General features: G+C 46.2%; 1 protein-coding gene across 1 annotated transcript in view; it reads right to left on the bottom strand.

The window, feature by feature from the left end:
• Positions 1 to 10,359: 10,359 nt before the first annotated feature.
• Positions 10,360 to 23,096, bottom strand: part of FAT3 (FAT atypical cadherin 3) — a 635,693-nt gene continuing 622,956 nt past the window's right edge. Inside the window, exons 23-28 of the mRNA XM_044386515.3 lie at positions 21,005 to 21,158; positions 18,417 to 19,072; positions 14,836 to 14,949; positions 12,651 to 12,710; positions 12,056 to 12,091; positions 10,360 to 11,426 (exon numbers count right to left, since the gene is read on the bottom strand). Of these exons, the coding sequence (XP_044242450.1) occupies positions 10,804 to 11,426; positions 12,056 to 12,091; positions 12,651 to 12,710; positions 14,836 to 14,949; positions 18,417 to 19,072; positions 21,005 to 21,158 (1,643 nt within the window). The 3' untranslated portion in view covers positions 10,360 to 10,803. The remainder of the gene's footprint in view (positions 11,427 to 12,055; positions 12,092 to 12,650; positions 12,711 to 14,835; positions 14,950 to 18,416; positions 19,073 to 21,004; positions 21,159 to 23,096) is intronic.

Below are 23,096 nucleotides of genomic sequence, written 5' to 3'. Positions count from 1 at the left end.
TTCTTCTCAGAGTCAATTTCCTACCATTGAGAACAAGCATGCCCACCGTTGGCCTTCCCCCACACCAAGATCTCGTCACCTGTCACCGAATTCCTTTGTGACCCAATTAAATGCCATTTCTTTCTGGGTCACAGAAATGATACAGCCTTAAAATCTCTGCCCCAGGAAGCAGGACCTGGCATTGATCAGGGACTCAGCTTCATCAGGAAAAGCCAGGACTAGAGGGACGATGAACCTCGGCAGCGATAGGCGGCCGCATCAAAGCCCCGCCCCTCCTATCTGCGCGAAACACATTTATTTAAACAAGATGCTCGATCATGCGCCGGAGAGTGTTCTCAGAAAGCATGACTCCAGAGAACACCTGAGCTTGAACTCAAAGGATTTTTCTTTTTTATTAATATTTTTAATCATTATGAACTGAACTGTTTCTCCAGTAGCCAGATGAGATGGGACCCCTGGAAATGATTAAAGCCCCTTCTGCACAGTGGAACCTGGATGAAAATTAGGAAAAATAATATGTGGCTACCCTTTGAGTACTTATTATTTTCAGACACTGTACTAAGCTCTTTGCATGCACTGCATGACTGTTTTCTTGTAACATACCTACCTTCTAGATCATGCAGCTGAAGTAAGGAGCGATGAAGTAACTCAGTCAAGTTCACGCTGCTAGCATGTATCAGAGTCCAAGTCAAGAATCTGGCTGGGCTTCCCAGACATTAATGTGCATACGTATGAATTGCTTGGAGAACTTGTTAACGTGCAGATTCTGACTCAGTGGGTCTGGGATGCTGTATTTCTAGCATACTCTCTGGTGAAATCGATGCTGCTGGTCTGTGGACCACAATTTGCAGAGCAACGAGGTAGACCCTAACTGCACAGCCTCCAAAGCGTTACCTTATGGTTCCTCTCATTGGTCCTTCTTTGTTTTCAACTGATGAAAACTCATATGGAAATTCATGTTTTAAGGATTCCTTTGAGTTTTTCTACAGCACAGAGATAAACAATTTCAAGGCTAACAGTTGTGGAATAATGATCATTCAGACTTGACCTGTTGTTATAAGACCCTCAGCGTTCAATCTCTATAGAGTCTGCTTATGTTTTTCTTGGTAATGTCCATCTTTCCTGGACAATCTTGTCCAAATGTAGGGCCTGCGAGCTGGACATTTAATGTCTCCGAGAGAATGAGTTCTTGATGGTTCTACCAGCCAGCTGTCTGGCCCTCCTTTGTGAGCCCTGCCCCACAGGTGAGTAGCACACAGACAGTGTCTGTGTAAGTGGAGACTTAGAAGGTCAGTTCTCATGGTGGTGGCAACCTGCCATAGCAGTTGCCAACTAGGATCTCCTGAGAATCTAGAGCAGCAATATGGCTTCTGGAACATGTAGCCAGCTCCATGGACTTGGTGGACAGAGTGAGTTATATAGTTGTCCACATACTACGTGTAACTATTGATAGGATTATTATTTGGTGGAACCATTTTGAAGGCAATTAAAATAGGAGAAATACTCAGACTTAAAAAGGGACATACTCTTTGACTTAAAAATTCTGCTTCCAGAAATCTATCCTTTAGAAATACTAACACATGTGCACATTGGCACAGGGATGTACATGGGAGCATTATCTGTAGTATCCAAATAGCAAAACAGTCCGTCAAGAAGGGCGTGTTTAAATAAGTGATGGAATGACCATCACGTGGAAAACAACACAGCCATTAAGAATATAGCACTAACCAGGAAGATGTCTAAGATAGATTGTTAGGCAAACAGAGCAAGTTTCGGGACAATCGGATCCCATTATGTCACTTCCTCCCACCTACATATATATATTTGTATATACACAGAGAGTCTGCATCATCTGAATCTTCCACCATGAGGAGGTTGAACGGGGAAGGTATTCAGGCTAAGAAAATATTCACCAATAAACTGTAAATTCTCTATTCCTGTGTCTCTTCGTGTTTGGCACTGGAGTTGAAGTCTGTGCTGCTTTGGCTCTAGCTGATTGCGGGTCCCCTAAGCTTACTGCCAGTTCAGTGCTGGGCAGTAAGGGCACAAAACAGAAGGGCGCGTTTGCAAACAATGCAGGATTTCCTGAAACCAGAGAAGGTGACAGGGGAAAGGTGCTTGAATCTCGTAGAATCGATGGGCCAACAGAGGGTTGCCAGATCAGAAAATGTAAAAAAGAAATCATCAGGGAAGATCACAAAAGGGCATTTAATAGAGGATAATTTGCATATAAAGTGTTAAAAAATGCCCCCGACATATTTAAAGAAATGCTATTTTGAAGGTAGAAGAGATGTGGGAATGTCAGTTGTCAAGTGAAGGGACCTTAAATGCCTTGCTTTGGATGCCTTTGTATTGTTTCTGTCTTTTCATGAGAAAGCAGTCATCTATTACCTGGAGTAGTATTTTTTTAAAATCCCCAAAATTATATTCATAAAGATTCCCCTTTAAAAAGCATATCGATGGGTATCTATATAGAATGGCCTGAAAGAATATAGTCCAATATAATAATTGACTGTTTTTGGAGACATATATAGGGTTTATTTATGACCTTTTCCCTATCTTCATTTTCTTATTTGTAGTGATCTTGCACTGGTTTGGAGTAAGAGAAAATGAGGAAGGGAGGGAGGGAGGGAAGAAGGAAGGAAGGCAGGCAGGTTGGCGGTCCAAACGATTAAAGGAACACTAAAAAAATGTTCTAGACTTTTCTATTTTTAAGCCAGTTATTCCTGCTTGGCTTGTTAGGCTGTTTTAATTTTTGTGCCAGTTTGTTCCAAGTTATCATTTATTGTTAAATATTTAGGCTGTTCCAAATCTTACTAATGACAGTATGAAATAAGCATAATTGGCTAAAAATTCATTAGAATTTAGCAAGTACAAGAATGGACACAAGGGGTACCTGGCTGGCTTAGTCAGCAGAGCATATGACTCTTGATCTCAGGGTCATGAGTTCAAGCCCCACAATGCAAGGGCAGCCTACTTAAAAAAAAAAAAAATAGAGTGGAGACAAAAATGGAAGAATTTTGAGAAACGGGCCAAAATGCTTTAAGATGAAGATGGAGGTAGGAAAACTGCCCTGCTGTGCACCCAAACTAGCAGTTACCCAAAGCTAGTGACTGGTGGTGATAATTTTTGCTCAAATCACTGTCGAATAGCATCATTCTAATGACCGGCTTGCGTGCACCCAGGATGTTGTGGGTGAATTTACGTTGGTTCAATTCTTTGTTTCCAAGAAGAAGGCCGGGTAATGATTTGAAGAGCAGTACTGTGCAGACCACATGGAGGGTCCCGTGAAAAATGGAAATTATTAATTGCTGTGAGTTTGGAGAAACAAAGCAGTGTCCGTTTGGTAGAAATTTCAGGGGCGCTGGGTGGCTCTGTTGGTTAAGTGATTGCCTTTGGCTCAGGTCATGAACTCAGAGTCCCAGGATCAAGTCCTACATCGAGCTCCCTGCTCAGTTGGTAGTCTGCTTCTCCCTCTGACCTTCCCCCATCTTGTGCTCTCTCTCTCTCTCACTCTTTCTCTTTCAAATAAATAAATTAAATTTAATTAAAAAAAAGAAATTTCAGAGGTATTCTGCAGGGACTGGCAGGTCTGACGCTATCCTCTGAGAGCCCTTCTTACCAGGTGGGCCCTTGGCTCGTGTCTGGGATTGGAACTTTGGGAGGGGCTCCCGCCATTTTGGTATCATTTATGCCGAGGACCTGCATTCTTTCGGGGAGTCTGGTATTTCGGTACATCCCAGGCAGAGGCCGCAGGTGACACCAGCTTCCAATAAAACCCTGGACACTGAGTATCTAAGGAGCTCCCCTGGTTGGCAATATTTCACAGCCATGGTACAACTATATGCTGAGTCCTGGGTTCTAGGGGATCATCAAAACTGGGAGTGGTGCTGGGGACCCATGGCCCAGGCACAGAAAAAGAAGTGACCTTTCCATGGAGACCTATGTCCAAGCTAGGAACTGACCCTTTTACCTCAAAGAACCAGCAGAGAATAAAGACAGACGGGAAAAGTCTTTTTCTTTTTAAGTTTCCCCAACAGAACAGACCAGTGCTATTTCTTCAGTGACATCTCTGGATTGCTCCGTCATGTTTGAGGCACAGATGGAGAGGTAAACAAATTCTCTTTCTCCTAAGGGCCTCCACATGAAAGGCACGGACGTGAATATTTTCCTGGTGCTCAATTCATGACCCCATCACTGTGCCATTGGGTTGAAAAGCAGGAGACTTGGAGCATTTTCAACACGCATCTCTCAGGAAATCCTTCTCATTGCAGTTACCAAATTCAGCAAAATGAGGGAGGATTGCTGAGGTCCAGGGGATTTAGTGGGAGACATCACTGATGAAATTTTCAATCACGAACGTTTAGCGGAGGGCCGGTACTGTACTGGGAACCTGGGGCCCAAAGACAATGAAGACATGACTGGGCTCTCCAGTAGCTCAGGGTCTGGTCGGGGAGCCAGAGCGGCAGTTGGCTCAGACTGCCTTGCCAGAGCCACGGTTGGCTAGACTTTCAGGAATCTGTGAGCCCTTTACATTACGTGAGTAGGTTGAAATCAGCCATGGTAGGAGTATGCCTAATGCACTCAGTTGGTGCTCCCTTTCTTTCTTTTTTTTTTTAAAGATTTTATTTATTTATTTGAGAGCGAGAGACAGCCAGCGAGAGAGGGAACACAAGCAGGGGGAGCAGGAGAGGAAGAAGCAGGCTCCCAGCGGAGGAGCCTGATGTGGGGCTCGATCCCAGAATGCCGGGACCACGCCCTGAGCCAAAGGCAGATGCTTAAGGACTGTGCCACCCAGGCGCCCCGGTGCTCCCTTTTACCCAGTTGTTTAGCGTTTACCTGTTGGGGGGACTGGTAACCAGAGGATCACAGGACACCCAGCTCCGCCAGCCCACTAAGGAGACACCGAATGCCTCGCCAGGGCCCGTTCTGCAGATGGCTCCAGGATCCTGGTGAGGGTGGGGCAGGCAGTTCCGCAGAAGGCTCAGGCAGGGTCCACTCTAGTGGCCCACGGGACTGCACAGGGAAGGGGCCTTTTTGCTGCTGGGGCTCAGGGCTGTTCTGCCAGCCTGCCGGCCCTCCCCCACCAAGGCAAGTTGCCCTTCTGGAATCCTTCTGGTCTCAAGCTTCTTGCAACATCACTGCCTCTTCAAAATATCATATTGTTCCCCACCCCAACTTCTGTATGTATTTTGACATTCACACGGTACGGAACATTTTCTAGAGCTTTCTGGAGGAAAGCTCAAGCGCTAATTGTGTTCCAAACTTTAGGATTTTTTGTTTTTGTTTTTGTTTGGGGAGTCCAGTACTGGAGAAGCTGCCTAGGGGCATGGGGAGGTGTTTAGGAGGTATTTCTGCAGAGATGGGGGGCTCCACGGCCCGTGTTTTTCCAAGCCTCCAAGACCGTCTTCATTCTCATCAGGGCAAATCCCTACAGGGTACGTGCTCAGTAAGAAGCTACTGGGGATTCCAACGCATGTGCACCAGAACCAATGGAAGTCTTTCTGGAGGCAAGAAGTCTCTGGAGAAATCACCATGCCCTGCAAAGATAGGACCACCCAAGTTCCACAGGAGCGATTAACTGGAGGCGAATGAAAGAAAACACTTAAAAAGGGTCAACACAGTTGCTAGTTTCATTTTTTTTCTTTTTACTTGAAAACTTGTTTTAACCATCAAATTTTGGCAATTACAAACCTGTACACTGTTGGTTTTTGTTTTTGTTTTTTTTGGCTGTCTTTTTGTTGTTGTTGTTTTTCTTTCTTTTTTCTTTTCTTTTCTTTCCTTTTTTTTTTTTTTTTTTTTTTTTTTAGAAAAAGAACACAAGACTGAATACTGCCAACAGCAATATATGCAGAAACAACCCATTTCTGTAAGGGACAAGATCCACTTGAAGTGTTAGCTTTCCCCTTTGCATAAGGTTTGGTGTGTGGTGTGTGTGCAAGTTTAGGGGAGTTCACGTGTGTGTGTGTGTATGTGTGTGTGTGTGTGTGTGTGTAAAGAAACGACATACTTCATCTGAATCTGAAATGGCATAAAAATCAGGTACTTAGTAACTGGGCAAAACACACTTGTTTTAAAAAAATGTCAATACAAACATTTTCTTGGAAACAGAGAAAATTAAATGAAAACAGTAGAACCCAAAAAAGATTACAGTACATTTTGAAATGATTAAAAAACATCCTTTTCAAATCTAAAATCCTGTGTGTGTGTGTGTGTGTACGTGCATGGAGTTACCTCAAAAGTTTGCAGACCAACAGCACGGGTGACTTAGAATTATACTCGACCCCCCAAATTAAAGCATCCTGATAGGCATCAAATACAGTATCTACAAAAAGCCTGGAAAATTGAAACCATTATATACAATTTTATAAACATTTTAAACACCAAAACATACATCTTTTACAAACCAGCCTGTTTGTAACAGGTCAATTTACAAGACAATCTCTCTGATACAGTGCTACCGTTTCCTGAACACGTTTGTCACCTCCCGAAATGCAGTAGTACGGGCTCAGAAAGTTGTTACCTAGTAGCAACTCCGGCATTTGTTTGCCGGAAGGGTGCTACGGTCCATACCAATGGGTCCAAACATGCTTCGAATGGACTGTACGATTCTCTAGTGCATCTTCAACACTGGAAGAGACTAATTATGGCCTTTGTGTAATATTACATACTTGTAATTATTGCTTTTCATTATTACATAAGGAAAGGAAATCTTACTCTTTTCCTACCTCTTAGCCAGCTGGCTAAGTCTTAACTGATGCCAAACCCACAAATGGTGACTTTAAACCCTAGAATTATGCAACCAGAGCTTAAAGCCGCTGTGGATTTGCACCAGAAAAATGTGCAGTTGAATGTCGCGGGACAAACACCAGCATAAACACGTAACCGCCTTCTCACAGACCACACAAAACGAGAACTCTGAAGCAGCGCCTCTTCAAATCTCCATTTCTCATGGTTTGAAACGAAAAACATACAACATGCAAGCCTAACTACTTTTAGCAGTATCTGTGCACTGGGAGGGCAGAAGTGTGAAGAAACCAGACCAATGATCCCGGCAGCCCATGCAAAATGAACACTAGATCTTCCTGAATCGTTCACAGGGAAGTGTTTTCTGGGTCTTGCGTGATTCCCTGCGGTAATCTCTTTTCTCAATTCCCCTGACTTTGATTGCGTAGACACAGCATTAGTGAGGGCAGTGGGTGGGGGAGAGGGGTTGGGAAGTAAGTAGGCGTTGGCCGGTGGTATATATATTTTACTTGCTTCTTTTCCGGGCTGTGCTAGTGATTCCCAAGGGCAGTTCCAGATAAGTTCCAGGAATGCGCCCTAAATGCCCTTTCCAGGCCTTCCGACTGATTGTCTGATAGGGTAAACCTCAGATGCATAGACTTGACCCGCTCTTCCCACGAAGTCTTCTACAACGGCATTTCATGAATGGGCAGGACATGAGTAAACGGCAAGCTGGCATGGAATGGAACTCAGCAGCAAAATGCTTGCAGAAGCAAGCAAATGAACACCTACTTTATTCATCTTTTATAGCCCCATAGCCTCTGCTCGCTACATGACAAACATCAACCGTCCAGTCCATGCACTCTCAACCTTACGAGAACGTGTGTAATACAGGTAAAGTGCCCACAACAGGCTATGGAAAATGGCTCCCAGGAGGTAGCACTTACATGATAGAAAAAAGGGCAAGACACTTATTGGCTTACATATTTTCCATGTGGTTCATCACGGCAGAGGGGAGAGGAACAAACACCAGGACCGGGAGGGGGGAAAATCAGAAAAACAAAACTGCATCCAGTAGGTAACATTATAATCAAAGTTTCACTATAATTGATGCCTGGTCTGAGTTCCCTTCCGTAATTATCATTCCGTCCTCATTTTAGAAAACATTCATTTGGTAAAAGCAGCATTTTGATCAGTGTCCAAAAAAATGTGTGAGTTCTGAAACTGCGTCCTTCCTGGGGGGGCTGCGAGGAAACTTGAGATCCTAAGGTTTCCAGAGGAATAATCTCCATGAATTCTCTTTTCTAGCATATTCCAAAGTGGGAATGTGGGAGGTCAGAAGGTCCAGCAGAAGCAGGCAGATACCATGTCCCAGGAAGTTTAGGGGTGAACAACGTTATATAGAAAGCATATTGGCCAAATGATGGGTTCTAGTCCCTGTTAAGCTATTTCACTTCCTGCGTGAGCTTGGGCAAGTGCCATCCCCTCTCTGGCTATGTTTCCTCTTTTATTAAAAAAAAGGGGATTAGATAAGCAGATCTTAAGGACCCTTCTAGCTCTTTGGATCAGTGGTGACCCCACCCAGTTCCACGCTGGCCTGCCTGCAAACCGTTTTGTAACCTACAGGGAAAACCAGCTATCCCCAAAGTGGAAAGATACCATGTGTTTAAAGGTAACGAGTCAAAACATAACACACGCCTGTCTGGTACACATTGAGCTGCAGAGCTTTTCTGCAGAAAATCAGGGGAAGATATGCTGAAGAGAGGGGTATTTTATGTAGGTCAGAGCAAAAAGAGTGGGCACAATTTTCCTGGGTGACTTCACAACTGCATTAGGGTCTATTTATTCCTTCATTACTGTGTCAGTCAGGCATTCTCCCTCGAGGAGATGCTGTGTAAGCAGCAGTGACTCACTGGCATTAATCTCGTTCTAATATTTCCTGGGGGCAAGAAATGAATTGTTGGTTTTACTTTGATGGTTTTTATGTCATTGCATTATTAAAAGTGTAGCAGCGATTCTATTCTGGACCATTAGTTCATCATTTTCTCTGTGATTTTTGCAAATGTGCTTCTTACATAAGAAAAATACCAGAGACTCTCTTCTCAAAAGCAGCCTCGGTGAAATTTCATTTATTTCAAGACCACAGTGCGGATAATGCTTCCACGAGGAGGTCCTACCAAGAGACGGGGAGAGGGGAAAAGCTGGAAAACCTGTGACGTGTATCCTGAACTCACGAAGCTTGGGAATGAAAAGGAATTTTTTTCTTTTTCCAATGAGCTTCAGAAACACTGACTCCTACAAAGCAGTGGACTAAACACAACAGGAGCAACTAAAAAATATGTCTGAGTGGATGATACACAGATTCAGGACAGAATAGCCGACACACCAATGCCATATGTCACCAGAAACCGTGGACACCGAGATTTGCTCATGAAGCAGATAGTGCAAATATGCATTTATTTACCATGGCCACTGTGCACGCAGCCGTCATCTGATTGAAGCCAAAGAGGAGAGTCACTCAACGTGGTAAGTCTCTGCTTCGAGGACTGGGGTATCGTATTTCCGGTGAAATGATTCTCCTGCCAGTTTGGGAAACTCTTGGCCAAAGCTCACACATCAGGAGAGAGGAGAACCCTGGGGTGTAATTAAACATTACACATCTTTCAAATAAGAGTTTCGTTCTGGAAAACTATAACAAAATATTATTTTTTCAAAAGCACAGTTTTGTTTTAAGTCACTATAAATGGCAGTACCAAAATAAAGTTAAGTGAACCAGAGCAAAATATGGCATTTGGTGTTTCTCTAACACTGTAGAGATCAGAGAAATTGGAAGGTCTGCCTCGCTGGCAGGATTTTTCAACACAGTCCATGTCCTAAAACCTTCACGTTAGTTTTCCTCAAGAGCAGCCTTATTGAGTGCAAGCAAATATTTGTACAAAGGCCCAGACACACACACTATTATAATTTATACACGAGAACTACTCTACTTTCTTCTTTTTTCAAACATAATTGCATTTATAGTGATGATACTACCGATGTAAGATAACACTTAGATTTTATCTGCATTATCAAGAATTGTGATTACCCAGCTGAAAACTTTGAAAGTATATTTCCCTTTTTGGCCCCCTGAATTTGAATTCTGCTTAAACCTCTAAATTCCTCTCATTGTAGAGAACAATGGGCCAAAATACAACTTTTTTTTTCTTTTTCTTCCCTGATTCTCAGAACAAAAGCCAATTTCTTCAGTAATATTAAAATTGTAGCTACAGCCAGTAAATACTAGAAAACACAAAAACAGATAATCACATTCTTTCTAATGTCTGAACAACGTTAACTTTCTCCCCAACCCACAAAAGCGAGCCCAAATATCCTCCCATTCCTTCCATTGATACTTTTCTTAAAGATCATAAAGCCCAGCTATATTATATTGGATGCTTAACACAAACAAACAAAAATAACTAAGCATACAAACAATGTTACCCAAACCTAATTTTATAGCTGAAAACTGGACAGCTTATTAAAGAAAAATAGAGTTGATTTTAAAGGCTTCAGCCCATTTTCTTGTTTGTTTGTTTTTTTTTAATAATATTTGTTTCTCTTTTCTTTCGCCTAAGAGACTAACTTTCCAACCATCGTAACTACTGTTTTCATCCCCTCCCCCCCATTGGCTCAAAATGACATGCAACAATGCGTCTTTGCTCGTTGCCAGTTATTAATACTGCCGGCTCTGCCGCGTAACCCTTCCCGGGTCCCAATACTGCACATAGCCATACAAGATGGGCTGCGTAACCTAGCAGGTGGGGTTTATTCCCCCTGGAGAAACTCGGTGCCCGGTCTTGGCCGTGAACGCAGGTACCTACTGCAAGGCTATCCTTCACCTCTGAGAAACAATTGGAGCCTTTCGCTTTCACCCAGCCGGAGAGGAGCTTGCCCGTGACAGCAGGACTTGCCAAGAAGTTCCCGGGGGGCAAGTCCGTGTTTCCTTTGGGCCACTGGCTGTGCAGACGCGAGCCCAGACAGCCTCCTTCCCGCAGTTCAGCCACGGACAGCACCAAGGGCCCTGGGCAGGTGCGCTGTCTACACCTGGGTCTGGTGCTGCGTCTCGATGAAGGGAATGTGCAGGCTGGCGAGGCTGAGCTCTCCCACGCTCTCGTAGTCACTCATGGCTGCTTCGGAATCGTCAAAGCCGCAGCTGGCCGACACATCCGAGGACGAGGTGCCTCTGGAATTGTGCAAGGATAGAGACACGCTGTCGGTGGGGCCTGCCGTCTCTGCGCCCTGGTTCATGCTCACGGCAAAAGTACTAAATTCACAGGTGGCTGGCGGGCCCACCAAATCCGTGTCGTTGGGGAATGGGTGGGGAGGGAGGTACTGGCTGGGGTGGAACTGGGGCCTCCTCCTGCAATCGGGGCTCAGTGTGCTGGCCAGCGACACAGGCTGGGAGGGCGGCAGGGCCTCGTACTGGTCTGGGAAGTCCTCCGGCAGGGGAGGGGGCAGCTGGTCCTGGTTCAGGAACTCCTCTTCGTGGGGGGGTGGGTACTCGCTGTCGATGTCATAGCCGCCCAGGTAGTAATCGCTCTCCAGCTCCCGCGTGCTACCCTGGTGTGCAGACCCTCCCTCCTGGTTCTCATAGTTGGGCACTTCCTCTATGTCCGAAAGGCGGGCCCCGGGCATCCAGTCAGAGGTGTCCCAGTGATAGGCTGTGGGAGAAAAGCCGTGACAGTCAATTTCCTCCAGACTGGAGCTGGGGCAGGGCTCGAAAAAGGAGCGGATGGGGCACCTGTCATGCAATTAACATCCAAGAGACCCTAGATGCCAGGGTCACGTGCATGCTCTTAGAGGGCTCTCTCAGGGACCAGCCATGCTCTGGTGCCCGGGAGAATGAGGCGATGGCGACTCTGGGAGAGGGTGCCTGGCTGTGGCAGAGCCTCCCGCCCAGCCACGCCAGAAGGGATGGCCAGCCAGGGCATGCGGAATAAACCCAGTTCCAGCACCCCCTCCCCGCTAGTCCCTCTTCCTTTCTATATGCTAAATGCAGAGCCAGGCTGGCAGCATGCTCCTGGAGAGAGGGGGGTATGGGCCATACTGTGGTCCCCAGAAGGCAGGGAGATGTGCTGCAAATGGATGAATGACACACGCAGTGGGGAGGCTGGGGGAGGGGTGCTGGTGGGACTTTCACTTCCAATGCCAGGCACACAAGACACCTGGAACATGCAAAATGCAGATCGAAGAAACCCAGAAAGGACGGAGGGAGAGGGACAGGGTACGAACGAACTCAGCAATTGAAAACACGGAAGTAAATGTTATGCTGGGGTTGTGGCAGAGTCACCTCGGTTGTAGTTCTGTCCTTGATCCATGATAGACACTGTTTAAATACAAAGTGAGAGATAAACCTGATAATCTCAGTCACGCGAAGAGGGTAAAACAGAACATTTTAGATGACTTAAAAACACATGCTCCTCTTTCTCCTCCTTGTTCTTTGGGGTATAAAAAGAGAAATCCCATCTGTACCTGGCCCTAATTGTACTAAGTCACTAATAAAAGCTACCTGATGAAAATCAATCCCCATAAGATTATAGCTTTGAATGCTTTCTTAAGTATTTCCAGCTCATAATAGGTGCTCAGTACATACATGTTGATAGAAGAATGAATTTAGTAGTAGTCTGGATTCCAACTGATTGGGTACTCTTCTCTTAGAAGGGCTTTTATAAAAAAAGAGTACCCCAGCTATTTAACAACTTATGAGCTAGATTTTTTTTTTCCTTCAAACTTGTAAAATTCACTTCAACCCCTAGAGAGACAGCTGGTGTCCCCTGGTTGCCAGCTGGTTAAAAGCAACCCCCGATCAACGCAACAAGGAAGCTGTATTTCCAAACGGATAACTCTTTACGCAAAGAAATGCCATGGAAGGAAAAAGTAAATACCTTCATTCTCTAAAGTGTCAACTACATTGTTGACAAGCTGAATGACAGTCACAATGGATGCTTGTAGCCGGGAAAAGAAGACAGAGGGGAAGGGAAGGACAGTTTCTGGTTAGTCATGTATTTCAGATATAAGAGAACTTCTCTGCACAACAATGGCAACACCAAAGGCAGAGCATGCAAACACCCAGAGCCTCCCCAGTCTGCCCATCGGCGGCGCTCTGGTGAACGCTTTTATCTGGGGGTCCTGGGGATACTTGGAACAGAAGGGCCACGGCAGCAAACCTGGGGCCAGTCCTCGGAAAGGCATGATCGGCAGGGAGTGCTGGGTCATACATTCACAGCTCATGGCCCAGTGAAATCAATCTAGGAAGGTCTGTTACCCCAGCAGTCAGGTACAAGTAGGCTCTGCACCTCTCTAGCCCGGCAAGCTTAGGCTAATTCCTCATTAAGAGCTCCCAAAGGCTCTCAGGGGAAGACCTCGCTATTCCCACGGATAATTATTTGTCGGTCAGCCATGCCGCTCCAAACCAAATTCCAGGATCACCTTTGCAGGACGGATGGCTTCCCACTCCCATGAGTGTGGCCACTGATAGCCTAGAACAAACCCAAGGCCCAGCTTCTATCGGTAAAGCACAGACGGAAGTCCATATCCGGCCTCTGAAGTAGTTAGACTCCGGGAAGGAGAATGCTGTGCTCCATATGGGTTAGCACCCGATACCAGCAGCTTGTGGAGAGGTGATCAGGCCTAAAATTCATTTGTTGAAAATTCCTAACACCACCCACTTTCATCAGGACCCACCCAGAAAGGTTAAGCATGGAAGGTCAAATGTGTGAGCTTAAGGTCACACGTAGCAGAGCCCGTGAGAATAGTCAGCCAGGTAACATTGCCAGTGCTCTGCCCCGAGCGGAAACTCTGTTCTCGGGGGCTTCTATATGAAATGCCAAGCCGCAACAGCTTTTCTTCTGGTTGGGGAGGGGGGATGGCGTAAGCATTGCGGCAAACAGCTCTGGACCATTCTGAGAACGGTCAGAAAAAAGCCACTGTTAGGTGGTCTGTTACCCCAGCAGTCAGATACAAGTAGGCTCTGCACCTCTCTGGAATGTTGGGTACTGGGGTGGAAGAGATTTGGGGAAGAGGGTGGTGAAAGTAGACTATTTTACTTCCGTGATTGCTTCTATGGCCTTGGAGCTCATCTGTTCCTCTATTTACCTGGGGGGCAAAGACTATCATTTTCGTTTTGGACTTCTGGGTACAAAATAGTCAGCACAGGGTTCAGCACGTAGGAGAAACTCGACATGCACTGAGGGATTGTATGATTACATTAATTGATACATATTCCATTTTTGCCAATGGCTTATATATGGAGAAATGAAATAAGGTATTGACAAGGGAATGCTGTCTCCATGGATGACTACTGGAAATGATTCTTGATTCACCCCTATATAGTAAACTCTCACTGTTTTGTGACCATTTCTGCTCTACCTCCTGCCCTGGGGAGACCAACCCATCCTCCAGAGCTGGTTCCTCACCTCAGAAAACCCAGTCCAGCATTTAGCACCCTCTCCATAAGGACAAGTTCACCGGAGTTGCTGGTAGCAGCTTGGGAATGTCAATGAAGTCCAGGAGCCAGAGGAATTGCATGCCACATTTTAGGTCTATGTGCATTTTTCTAAGGAGTGGATCCAGTCACAGTATTCATAGATTCTCCAAAGGCCCATGACCCCAGATGCTCAGAAGGGGACTTCAGCTGAATGATGATGCCGCTTCTAGGGGAAGGAGGTCTTACCTCTAAAAGAATTTCTAGTGATGGGAGGGAGGTTGGATATACAGTAAAGGGTGAAGAGATCACCAGTAGTAAAAATAAAAAAAGAAATTAATGACAGTTGTCTAGAGAGCATCATTTGGGATGAGGTGGTTCCAGCATGAGAAAAATCAAGGAGGATGCATTATTGCAGGTCAGGGAACTTCGTCCACCTCTGACACGGAGCCCTGGCCTGCCCACAGGGTGAGCTCAGCAGGTACTCCTCCAGCGAAGACACCCAACAAGGGGGCCAGCCAAAAAGCCAGAGAACACACTCCGAAGTCCACGATCAGGCCAGGAAAGAGAACCGGTCCCATCACCCTCTTCCCACCCACTGACTGCCAGCACAGGAGTCAGGGGGAACACAGCTGCCGAGTGCTTACCATTGTCGTCGCCAGAATCCGACTGGAAGGAGCTCAGGGACTGAACCTCAGAGTTGCTGCCTTTATTACTGCCTGCAAAGCAGGTCACTTCTCCGGGATCATCAACCCCTTTGTCTTTGCGGACAGCCAGAGAGAAAGCAGAAATGACACCGGTTACCTTGTGCATATGTCTAGCCCTCCCGCCCCCAGAGTTCACTTCTCAGAGCTCTTTCATTTGCTTCGAGAAAATAATTTAGCTCCACAATAGAAAATTGATTGTGCCACTGGGGGCAAAGGTCTGTCAATCAAGTGATTTACATTATGGATTCGAAACCCTTAACCCGTGGTAAATGAGCTTCCAAATAGCTGACAGCCGAAAGGAGCTGTTCCCTCCTCAAAGTGAGGCGACTAAGTGAAGACTGAAGGCTGGATGAAGTGGCTGGGTTGCTCTTTGCCGTTCAGACTTAATTTAAATCATTTACATGAACCGACGTGGTGTCAACACCAGGTTAAATGAGATTACTTATAAAATTGGGGTATAAATATTTTATAGGCAAGAATGCCATTACATTCATCCCAACGTCCATCTCTGGGGAACGAGTGGAGTTCTTAGCCTTGCCGTCTAGAGGGCAGTGTCACACCATTTTTGGCAATGACAGTATTCTGTGTGGTAGAAGGGCAGTCAGTGGTGTGGACGTGTCCTTATCTACCCACTTCCTCCTTTTGGCTATGCAAAGACAGCCTGAACAACACACACACACACACACACACACACACACACACACACTCTGCAGGGCTATTTTCTTATTTTATGGACTAAAGGAAGCAATAAAAACAAGCCATATCTTGAAGTTGTCAAGTAAAAAAATGAATTAGTCGCCTAGAGATTGACTCGCCAGCTGACTCTGCCTTGCTTAACAAAGAAAGAAATCCACTCAATAAAAACACAACAATACTTTGGGGGGAAATGTGAGTTTTGGTCTGAGGTAGATTCTGGAAATAAAGCTGTCACATTATGAAGCGAGTGGAGGAAAGGATCACCGGGAAAAGCTTCAAATCATCACGTAACATGATGGGAGGAAGAGACGGGGACTTGTGATTAAGGGAACAGTTGTTCCTCTTTGTGACGGGGGAAATCACTGTTTCTTCCACAAAGGGTGAGGTCGGCATCGGGCACTGTGGCTCCGGCATCTGCTGTCAGATGCCGAAGCCACAGCGGGTCGATGAGCTGGATACACAACTGATCTAAGCAGGAGAGACGCCTGAGAGGAGTTCACCTCCCAACGGCCACGCTGCTAAAACCACGATGTGTCTCAGAAAAGCACCAGGTGAGGGCCGGGCTTAGACCGGAACACTAGGAAGGAAACAACAAATGATCTACCCCGGTGAACGCCGTGCATAGAACTCCTTTCTTCACTTCACTTTTTCAGCCCTCTCTTTTTTCATTGCTAAAAAAAAAGAGCCTTTCTAAGAGCTGGTGGATTGGCAAGGCTTTAGCAAAGTCTAACTGTACACATCATTAGACAGGGAACGCATTATGGTGAAAATCCAAGGGCAACAACTTACAAGAGTGTCTGCAGAAAGACAGACTCGGCAGATAGCATGGTTGGGGCGGTCCCAGAAAAGAACAGAAACCTCCTCTGTCATCAGCGGTCCTCTCCCTGTACATCCCTCTCCCTCCCTCCTGCTAAGGCCCCCAAGAGCAGTGTTGGTAAGAGCACAGGCTCTGGACCTTGATGGGCCATGTTCTGGTCCTCACCCCTCCTTTTACCAGCTACTTGCTCTTAAGCCGCTATCTCACCCATCTCCTCCACTTGGGTGCCCACATGGGCAGCCAGGAAGATTTAAGAAGGTCCAACACACAGCAAACATTCATCTGCTGCTTCTGTTGTCTCCCCAAATCTCTTTGTCCTTAACATTTGCATTCTGGATTCTGTCTTGACCAGTCACTGAAACACTCTTCAGATGACCAGAAATCTTCTAGGTGTGAAGCACAGTACTGTTTCTTTTCTTTTTTTTTAAGCCCGTGTCCTTCCTGACAGTCTTACAGTACTCAACCCCACTAACCTTATTGATAGTCTTGGCTTCTGCATACCTGCCCTGTCCTCTGTCCCTGCTCTCTTTGTTGGCAACTGTTTGTCTCCCTTCTTGGCCTCTACGTTCTGCCCACCTCCCACATGTAGGCATCTCCAAGTTCTTTTGGAGGCCCAGTCTGGTCATCCTTTTTTTTTCTTGCTCCCTCGGTGAGCTTAACCCCCCTCCCCCAAGATTCAACCATTGTGCATCCAGATAATGTCCAAACTTTCATCTCTAGCCTCCTCTTTCTCCTGAAAAACAGAACCTGTCAGGTAGCCCTCATGTGCCCCCTACCCTCATCAAGCTGCTTCCTGCTTCCGGAAGGCCCTCTCCAATAGTTTCCTAAATCTTACTTATGCTTGAAGACACAGGAGAAATTCCCCCTTTCTCCACAAAGATGACCTTCACCTTCTCTGCTCATCCAGCTCCATTTGAAAGCAGCCTCCCCCCAAACCCCTACTCCAACATGCATCATAGTACTAAAACCCCAGCCTTTGGAAACTCCTGCAACCAGGGCAGCTCTGCTTCTGAAATATAAAGCCATTCGGCTTGATGAAAAGTCACAGCTTACAACAGAGTCTGCCTTAGCTTCATCCTGACTGGTGTTAGGACAGGGAAAGCAATCACCATTGCTCAATTAGATGTTCATGGAAGCTAGCCAACTGGTCTTTGCTTTCTTTCCTCTTTGGTCCTTTTTAGTCTGTTCTCCAGGGATCAGTTAGAGCCATCTTTTAAAAATGTAAATTCGATCATGCCACTCCCCTGCTTAAAAACCTGCACTTATGTTGCCATTAAAACGCATTCACTTTTCCTTGTTGTTCACCAATCTCCAACTACCTTGTCCTCCTCTCTGTCCTTCAACATGTCAAAGTCTTTCCCACCACAGGGCCTTTGCACCTGTAGCTCTTTGGCTAGAATACTGCTGCATGAGGCCTAAAGGAAAGGGAAATACCACTATCTGGACTGGACTTTTCTTGCCTTAAGGTTCATGAACCCTGTGTTCCAGCCACACAGAATGTCTTGCTTGTCTTCCGATTGTGTGGGTCCCTCCGCCTTTCCCCAGACCTACTCCACCATGATCCAACTCAAATATCCCTCTGCTCCTTTAAGTCTTCACCCTAAGTCTAGACTCTCTTCTTCTGACCTTCTTCTGGAACACGCTCTCTGTATATCACTTCTGTTGCCACCCTGCTTGGATTACTACTGATGGTGTGCTATTGTGAGGAAAGCATGGGTTTCTAGAGCTGGCAGCTCTGGATTGGCCCACCCGTTCTGCTGCTTCTGCCTAGCTCTGCGACCTTGGACCCCTGACGCATCCTCTCGGAGCTTCATTCTCCCCACCTGTAAATGGGGATAAGAACCAGAGCGATTTTTCCGGACATTCAATGCCAGAACACGTCACAAGGAGTGCCCTTCTTAGGTGGGTTCTCTCTCCTTTCCCCGATTTCCTTCCGCAGCGCCAGGCACACCACAGCTCCCCAGCGACACTAAAGACACAAGCAAACACACTACGGCCTCCTACTCACTGTCAGTTCCTGCGTCCCAGCCATTCTTCCGGATGGAATCGCAGTCCGAGCGGCAGGGCGATACGGCAGGCAGGTTGGGGGCCACGCTGCACACGACCACACCGCGCCTGGCCGTCAGGATTCGCGGGGACTCGGGGTGGAACGTGGTCATCTCCTGGTGCTCGCCCCCAAGCCCGTCCACGATCTTATCCAGGTTGCTCCTGGAGTCGCTCTGGAAGCACGGCGTGTAGGCCATGGGGCGCACGGGCACCTGCGGGGGCCCCACCTCCTGGTAGACGTTGCGGCCATCCCCGCCGCCGCGCAGGTTCCGGAACGGGATGCCGTTGCTCTTGTTGAGCAGGGCGGCCGTGGCGGGGTCCTGCACCAGCGTGATGTTGTTGCGCGAGTAGTTCTTGCGGAAGACCTTCTTGCGGAAGACGATGAAGAGGATGACGAGGATGAAGATGACGAAAAGGACCACGGCGATGCCTATGAGCTCCTCCTTGCCCACGTAGGAGTGGCCGGCCTGGATGTTGGGCACGACCACGGGGCGCAGCCCACAGTATTGGCCCACGTAGCCCGGCGTGCAGTTGCACACGAAGGAGCCGAACACATTGACGCAGGAGCCCCCGTTCTCACACTCCTCCCGCTCGCACTCGTTGACGTCCTCTTCACACCTTTGCGACAAAACACAAAGCCCCTCTCAGACAGCAGGCCCCACAACGCCACCCACGACGGCGTTTACAAGAAAACACAGCGCCCCAAGGGCACGTGAAGCGTGACAAAGATAGAGTGATGGTGTGAGTGCGCGCGCTACTGTGTGTGTGTTGGGGGGGGTGGGGGGGAGGGCACCTCGGCAGGTGGCCCGAGTTGTCATGGTGAGTTGAGATACTTCTCCCAACCAAACGGATGGCTCCCAGAGAGTCTGACCCCCCTCCAGAGGGGAGTAGGACAAAGACTGGTGGGAGGGAAGGGAAGAAGAGGGAAGAGAGAGAACAGATGCTGTTGGAGAGGAACTGGTCTCCAAATCCTCAGGGCCGGGTGCATTTCAGGGTTTAAAGTTTTGCAATTTTAGAGACGTCGTATACAGTACGCCTCTTTCCCCTTCTGTAACATACCCGCCCCACTGCGCCAACTGGCGCTGCCATAGGACCCCAGAATCAAACTGTACCAGTGCTTCTATAATAAAACATATGGATATTCATACTAAATCAGAGAAATAAAGACTAGAAGTAGTCTCAGAGCAGTTTTGGCCGGTTTTGCCACCAAATTAGTTTGCCACTAATTTATCCTTAACCCTTTTCATTCTCTGAGCTTCTGGGATTGGAAAATGGCAGAGAAAAAGCAGTGAACTTATACCTTATATAGGCTTTCCCAAGAGGAGGAAATCTTTGGTTCTGACATTTTCCTCCAACAGTTCCTGTAATTTTTGGTCTCTCTGGGAACTGTGTGTGTGTGTGTGTGTGTGTGTGTGTGTGTGTGTGCGCGCGCGCGCAGGGCGGGGTAATAGAGTAAGTGGGTAGGTGGAGGGCTGCGGATCTATGTATCTTACAGATTCTGTGCTTACAATAAAGGTTAATACTAATGCAGATTATCAGGAAAGAATGATTAAAGCATTCTAATGAAAAATAATTAAATCAATTTTATTCTCTTTAAAGCAATCCATGACTCACATTAAGTATAATTATAAGGCAAACATTTAAGTCTTATTCTTTCTTAGTTTAACAGTACGTGAGAACATAGACCTTCTTTCTTCTTCACTTTTCTCTACTTCAATTGCTCTGACGCGTTCATTTAAAAGGAGCGATCACTTATATCTTTGGTAATCCACCTTTTAAAATGTAGTCAAACGTCCCTAATTTGAACAGATTGAGGCCAGGTCATTCGGAAATTAGAATCACAGAGTATTTAAAAATAAATGCAGCTTTATTACTTTAAATTACATCCAACGATTCAAAGTCCGCGAAGTATTTCCCGGTAAAGTCCTCGGGAGATTTGCTTTAATGAATACATAAGGCTGATCTGTAATTAGAATATCACTTGCTTGAGATTACATATATATACTTCTCAAACGATCGAGGATGGTTGGAAGTGGCGTTTTGCTAAGAGCTTAAAACAGTCCCTTTCCATTTGGCTAACACTTTAATTTCTCTCATTTCTTGGGGGAGAAAGGGTTTGCAAAGAAAAGGTAGGCTTTAGTTTCTCAGAATGATCGTAAAACGTTAGGCGGTAGAGTCCAGTTAATGAGTTCTGGGGAAATGGGTGGTACGTCTGCCTCAGAATTATACTGGAAATATAAGGGTCATAGATGATTTTCTCTAAAAGAACTGTTTTCCTAACTATAGAACACATAGTAATTATGTGAAAATTTGCAAATATAGAGAAGTAGAAAGTTAAAAAAAAAAAGTATAAATTACCAATAACCCCATTACCCAGAGATAATCCTCGGTAACATGTAAGTCATTTGTAAGCCCTCTTTTTGTAAAGATATTAACCCTTTGCCTGTTCCACTCATGGTAAATCTTTTATTCCCATTAGTTGTTTACCGTTTTGCTTTCTTAGCAATAAGAAGCAGAGGAGAGAAAGACGGGTTGCACAATCTGACTTACGTGACTCCAGTGAGCCCAGCTTTGCAATTACAGATGAAAGTGTTCCCTATCGGGTCGCACGAGCCTCCGTTCTGGCAGGGGTTTGGGAAGCAAGCTGTGATCTCCGACTCACAGTTTCTCCCGGTGAACTGTGAGAGACAGGTGCACTGATAGCCTAGGGAGACAGAGGTTCTCATGAGCCACAGTGCCTTTGGCAATGCTCACAGTGCAGGGACTCAGCCGTGATGCGCCCTCCTGATTCCTCCTAAACCAAATCTTTGGCGGGGCCCAGATTCCAAAAATCATTATCAAATTGGTTATTTCGAACTTGGGACACATTTGCCACAAAGATGCCAAGGAACGGTTTGGATCCCCTGCTAATCCATAAAGATGCACCTAATTAACCACATGCCTAAATGCGAGTGAGACTGCTAAGAGACACCCAAGGAACAGACTCCGAGAGCAGAGGCCAAGACGGGGAGAAGACGCTTTCCCCAGCACACTCCTACGTGGAAGGCAGGATGCTTCTATGGGGGAGCAGTTTAGCATAGGCACCACATTAATTCCTTTCCTGAACCCCACTCTCACCCCTATATCCTTTCTCTCCTTAGCTGAGAACCTCAATCCCTGCCTGGAGAGGAAGTGAGGGGAGGACAGGTAATATGCGGATATGTATCAACCTAAATGAGCCTTAGTTTGACAGATGCACAGGGAAAAGGAAGAATCCCAGCCTTCACCCAGCTCCTGTACTTGGATCTGGACCTCACATCTTTGTCACCATTCCCTACTCATGAACCCATCACGAGGAAACAGGTAGCAGCATTCTTACTGCAAAGAATATTCAATATCGGAGTAGGTAAGATTCTAAGAGGACAATGGCATTATTTACCTCTCAGAGATGGAAGGGATGAATAATTAGTAAGGGTTTTCTTTTTCCCTACTTGAAAACAATTTAAAATTCCTTTTCCTATTAAAGGTGTAATGCACATAGTAAAGAGTCAGAGAGTTCTCTAAGTCCTTTTTTGGTACAACAGGAGCCCTACATCCCACTGAACAGCAAAGCTGACCTTTGAACAACATGGGTTTGAACCGCCCAGGGTCACTTATGCAAGACTTTTTTTACAGTTTGCTATTGTAAGTGTATTTTCTCTTCCCTATGATTTTTTTCTTTTTTTTTAAGATTTTGTTTATTTATTTGACAGAGGGAGAGACAGCCAGCGAGAGAGGGAACACAAGCAGGGGGAGTGGTAGAGGAAGAAGCAGGCTTCCAACGGAGGAGCCTGATGTGGGGTTCGATCCCAGAACTCCGGGATCATGCCCTGAGCCGAAGGCAGATGCTTAACGACTGAGCCACCCAGGCACCCCTCACTGTGATTTTCTTAATAACATTTTCTTTTCTCTAGCTTACTCTATTTTAAGAATACAGTATATAATATGCAGATCATACACAATATGTATTAATCGACTGTTTATGTTACCGGTAAGGCTTCTGGTCAATAGTGGGCTATCCTTGAGGGTTAAGTTTTGGGGAGTCAAAAGGTATACACAGATTTTCGGCTGTGCAGGGTGTCGGCCTCCCTGACTCCCACATTCTTCAAGGGTCAACTGTACTTATTTTAATTAAACACCAAACTCTTCATGGACTTGGTCTCTCTGAGTGTCACTGTTTTGCCTGGTGTTCTCTGTTTTCATACCCTGGAGAAATCTTTCCTCTACGGCCTTCTGACTGGCTACACCCTGAATAGTGCCCTCATCCTGCTGTGGGGCAGCTGTCCGTGGGATTGTCCTCTCTGCTCTCCTGGGTTGAATCTAGTGTTTTTGGTATCCCGTCTTCCTCATTTCTTGGCTTACTCTCTATTTCCTTAGGATCCATTCGACAGTCGCTTCTGAGAAAGGGTTTGCAGGTCAATGTGGTGAGACCTTGCAGAGCTGGACGTGTCTTTACTTCACCCTACCCCTCTTTGGTAGGCTGTGTCCAGAATTCTGAGCAATTCTTTCCATGTGGCCTTTGAGATATCCAAGGCCTTTTGGTTCCTGAAGTTTGTATGTGACCTGGTTTTTTTTTTCCTCTCCAACAATGTGGAGGGTCTTCTCTTGGCCCCCAGTTTTCTGA

This window comes from Ursus arctos, unplaced genomic scaffold (genome assembly GCF_023065955.2).
Source record: "Ursus arctos isolate Adak ecotype North America unplaced genomic scaffold, UrsArc2.0 scaffold_22, whole genome shotgun sequence".
Classification (NCBI taxonomy): domain Eukaryota; kingdom Metazoa; phylum Chordata; class Mammalia; order Carnivora; family Ursidae; genus Ursus; species Ursus arctos.
The sequence above is the reverse complement of the archived record's forward strand: the minus strand, read 5'-3'. Positions and strand labels throughout refer to the sequence as shown.